A 4954-nucleotide genomic window follows, 5' to 3' on the forward strand; every position below is an offset into this window, starting at 1 on the left:
CTCAGTTTCCTCACCTATAAAATAGGGGCAAGTGGGAAGAAAATGAAATTATACCTATGGTATCTGCTTCATAGGGTTGTTGTAAGGTAGGTACTATCAGTATACGTAGATATTGCAAACCTTCAAATGTTACATGCATGTAAGCTGATGATGCTACTCATTTTTTCACCCCCTATCACTTTATCCTCAAAAAAATTATCAGATCTAATGATCCATATAAAAAGGGAATGCAAATTACCAATACTTCATTATCAAATTGCTGAGTTAGAGTAAAACTTGGGAAACAAAGATAAATTTTCTTAACTTGTTCCCTTTCTAAATGTTTCTAACACTTTCAGTACTTCCCTCTTTTCTTATTATTACATAGCCTTTCCCATATTGTATATCATATATAGTAACATACATAGTAACTCCCAGTTACTGTCAGACATTATTCCTTGCTCAACATTCTAGTAATCCCATCTATTTCCATCCTTAGGTAATATTCTCTATTTCTTCTAAATTGTCCTTTAAATTATGTTATTTTTTTTAAATGGAAGATTGATGTGTGAGAGAGAAGTTAATACACTGAACATTTTAAAAGCCATTGCTTTATTGATATTAACACAGTTTTATAAACTTCAACTAATTTCATTGTATAGTCTTTTATGATTAAGACCACTCACTAAAATCCCAGTGCAACTTTAGAAATTTCTTGCATTATGACTTTGGGAAACCTACTTCACAAAAAGAATCATCTCATTATTCAAGGCAGAACAGTTTTTAATTATTTCTTGTTACCTTTTTTCATATTCATGGATAAAGGTGACATCAATATTGCTACCATCTTGATACACTTTAAATGGAAGAGAACACTTAAAAGTAATAAATCAATACTTTGTTTCAGCACTCAACAGTATTGTTTTTAGTCTCTACAATAGATCAGAAACTCACAGTGCTCTAAATGACCCATCATACTTAATTTAGATAACTGCCATATCTGTTTAATTACACACATACTTTACATCACTTTCCATTATGGAATAATAGTCTTTAGTTAGGAAAAAATGCTACTAACCTTTATGGGAAAGCAGTTTATCAAAGGATTCACCCCATTTCACTGCTTCTTCAGGGGAGACACTGTTCAAGAAATGAAATGCTTTTTGATGAAATGCACATTTAGTAACCTCATGGTGATTGACTTACATATGCTATCTGCTAGAGAACTCCCTTTGTCTTGTTTTAGAATGTGTCTGATTAGATTATTTTATAATGGAAGCCCTCTTTCCACTGGAGTCCTCAAAAAACATTTGGTGTAATTTCTTTTGACATTGACTGTAAAAAAAGGCAATCTTTTAAATTAAAAATCTCTATATAAAATGTTTTCAAAGGTTGTTTGCATCATTGGGGTCTTTAAAGAGCAATTAGCTAGGAGTAGGGTTGAACAGCAAATAAATTGGGTCATCCACCTTTTGAAATGCTGACCCCTAAATAAGCAATATTTTTGCTATGCCAAATTAGGTAGCATTCTCTTTGAAGTGGGTTATCATAATAAACTGCCTCTTTGTGAGTCTGATTTGTTTTTTGTTAAGGGGAGAGGAAGCTTTTGTAGTAGACTCAGAAGAACGACAAATTATTACCAATATCTTTAATTTCTTATTTTCAATTTCTTATTAAAATAATTTAAAGGATTATGACAAATTAGAGAGTTAGATACATTATTTTTATCTAATTAACATCATAATAGTATAGTGTTTATAATTCTATGAAATAGCATGCCTTTTATTGGTATTATTTTAATAACTAAAAGAGATTAATAAGGTCTATTTTTATAGTCACGGTATTTTTCATAAAACTTTTAGTAAAACTTAAAGTAAGCAAGACACACATGTTTTTGACTACCTGATGCTAAAAATAAGGACAAAATGTTCAAACATTTGAGGACAGTTGTCTTCCTTTTTAGTTACTATACAGAATCATGAGGCCTGTTATTTTTTCAAAAGTTTAAAAAATCAAAAGGCAAAATTCAAGATATGGAAAACAATACAAGGTTTAAATGTCAACTAACAAAAATGTATACAGTGATATTAATTTAGTTCCAAATAAAACCTTTGTGTTCTGACATTTTACTTTTTGGTTGCATTTAAAAATATTTGTAGCTTATTGAAATAATCATATCTACCTTCTTACTCTTTCCCCCAAAAAACAGTCCAATTACTAAAACAATACAGAAATTCTTAATTTTAAATAAAAAAATATAATAGACATCTAATATCAATGTAAGTTCAAAATCACTTTTGGAATGGACTTAAAAACAAAAATACTGACCTTGCACCTTTGGCCAAGTTCTCTGATCTACCAGGGTTGACATCTTCATGGAATTCAGGTTTCTGCAGAAGAAGGCTCAGTCTATTTCTCTTTTCTTTACCTCTATAATAGAATATAACCTACTTTAAAAATGAATAAAAATAATCAAACTTCATTTTCTATCTACTAATACACTTAGGGGTCATTACTTCCGCCATTCATGATGTTTTTTTTTCCATCCCACAAACAGAAAAGTATTGCTCAGTTGAAAAATTTTTAAGGCTAATGACCATGATCTTTTTAATTTTTGACAAAATTAAGGTAAATAAACAGCAAAACAACAAAGATCACACTAGTAATAATAAAAGTATTGAAATCCAGTTTACCAAGGAAGCTATCATCTTTTTATTTAATAAATATGAGGGAGGGGAATATGACCTCATCCTCCATTAGTGTTCATTCTGTAAGTTTCATGGGATCATGTTTCATTAAAACTTTTCTTTTGGAGCCCTATATGTGTCACTTACTTTTTTTCACATTTTCATAAAATATTAGTATTCCCTTAATATAGGAATACTTTATGCTATTTTCTACCTCAACATCACAATTAATATAGTCACAGCTGTACATTTCAAATAAGAATATTTCAATATAACTGTGGTATAAATTCATATCTACCAGTTATCTAAAATATATATATTACCTGTTTTTTATTTCTTTATTTAATGCTTCTTTCCCCATTGCGTGAATCACCTTGCAGAAAGTTTTTTCCTTTGGTTCTGACATATTTAGTTGAGAAAAGAAAACCAAAGGTTTCTCCATCTTCTTTCCACAAAGTTAAGAGACTTCTCAGTTGGACGCTGAAAAAGTTTTCTTGCAGAATCTGAATCCTTCATTATTACACATGGAGATCACAAAACTGTTTACCCCACAATGTTCCAAAAGGAGGAAAAAGTAAGAAGCCGTGCTCAGCACTTCTTCAACAAACATGTAGCACTGAGGAATTGAAATCCAATTTTGCTCTGGGTTGTTTAAGGAAATGATATTATGCATTTACCAAATGGTTGTTGGCTACTAAGATAAAAAATACTGTTACCACAGTGCAACTTCTGCTTGGTGTTTTCACAATCAAAATGAGCCTTTGAGCCCAAACTGACACAGTCATTTCCGACAGGAACTTTTTTTATATAGTATTGTGAATTTTTTCAAATATGAATTTATAGTAGAATCCTGAATTAGCTGGTAAGAGATAAGTTTTGGATTTTTAATACTTTTTTTTTCCTGTTCTTAAAAATATACATAAACTGCACTTACAAAGTGCCAAACTTTAAGTCTCGGGATACCGAAATATCTCACATTGCAAGCAAAAAAAGATAAAAATATTAGAAGTAGGAACATTATATTATAGAATATTGCTAGAAGGAACCTCAGAGAATATTTTAACTAACTCCTCACTCTCCAGAAGAGGAAATTGAGAATGAAAGTACTAACCAAGATCATATTTCTCATCAGTGCTTGTGCTCTTAGAAATAGACCCTAGTACTATAAAACTTATTTGGATAGGAATTTGGGGGCTCAATTGACTTCTTTGCCCAAGAAACAACTCTTAAGGTCTTTTAGCAAAAGACTAGTAGTCAGTTGGTTGAAACTTATACAATAAAAGAAATGTGTCTTTGTCATGAATGTCTGTGGGAAGGCTAAATATTTAAAAAGATGTAGGAAGAACATGACCCTTTGTAAAATTTCCCAACTTATATCAGTTTGAAGAATATTGATCAAAATATGACTTCTATATATTGAAAAAATTAGCAATAATTCTAAATATAAATACACACAATCTTTCAGCCTCTAATATGAAAGTATTTTACAAATTTGTACATTTATTGGCATCCCAATGTATTTTTTTTTACATGAAGTCATATGGTCTACCAGATCAAAACTATATAGATAACAGAGAAGATGGTACATGGTGAAGAAATGTTATGTGTCTGTCACTAGCCCACCAGCTGAAAGAGAGGACTAGAATGGGAGATTGTGTGATCCCTACTATGGAGCGAGGAATAAATGGGCTTTGTAGCCCCTGACATGAGCACACGAAAAAGAAATGCAAGATAAACAACTACTAATCAAAGAGGGATTCAGAATGAGGTCTTTTCTGTCTGCCTCACAGGTTTTTTTTTTTTTTATTGAGGGTATCCTTTAGTCTTGCCAAAGTTTTCACAACATGTTCTTCAGCACACCACCTCTTTTTCTGCAGACTGGGGGATAAAATGCATCTTTTGCTTTTCATTCAAGATCAGAACTGATCATTGAAGGGTCATTGAAAGATATTTCTCCCTTTTTAGGGTCAAAAAGTTCTTTCACAGTTGCCAACAGAAAGCCATTAGTTGTGCAATGTAACTGAAGCTTGAAGATGTTTTTTTTTCCCCCAACCCTAACCCTCCCAAACCAAAAATCTATGAGATTAAAAGGTGTTTATAGAAGAGTCATCATCATAACATATATACATTTCCTGTTCTTTGCTTAAAGAAAAAAAAGCATTCTTGCAAAATGCTGGGCTTGCAATAGAGGAAACACAAACATAGTATCTCAAAAAAGTATATCCATGGAACCTTTAGAAATCATATTTTCCAATTTCTTCAATTTATTAACAGATAATGTGTGAAGA

At 31.3% G+C, this 4954-nt stretch overlaps 1 protein-coding gene across 1 annotated transcript in view; it reads right to left on the bottom strand.

The window, feature by feature from the left end:
- The window catches only part of RGS18 (regulator of G protein signaling 18), an 18994-nt gene extending 15655 nt beyond the window's left edge, over window positions 1-3339 (bottom strand). Inside the window, exons 1-3 of the mRNA XM_027843433.1 lie at window positions 2990-3339; window positions 2308-2409; window positions 1058-1119 (exon numbers count right to left, since the gene is read on the bottom strand). Of these exons, the coding sequence (XP_027699234.1) occupies window positions 1058-1119; window positions 2308-2409; window positions 2990-3108 (283 nt within the window). The 5' untranslated portion in view covers window positions 3109-3339. The remainder of the gene's footprint in view (window positions 1-1057; window positions 1120-2307; window positions 2410-2989) is intronic.
- Window positions 3340-4954: the final 1615 nt, after the last annotated feature.

The sequence above is a fragment of the Vombatus ursinus genome, unplaced genomic scaffold (genome assembly GCF_900497805.2).
Source record: "Vombatus ursinus unplaced genomic scaffold, bare-nosed wombat genome assembly UNPS02014909.1, whole genome shotgun sequence".
Lineage (NCBI taxonomy): Eukaryota > Metazoa > Chordata > Mammalia > Diprotodontia > Vombatidae > Vombatus > Vombatus ursinus.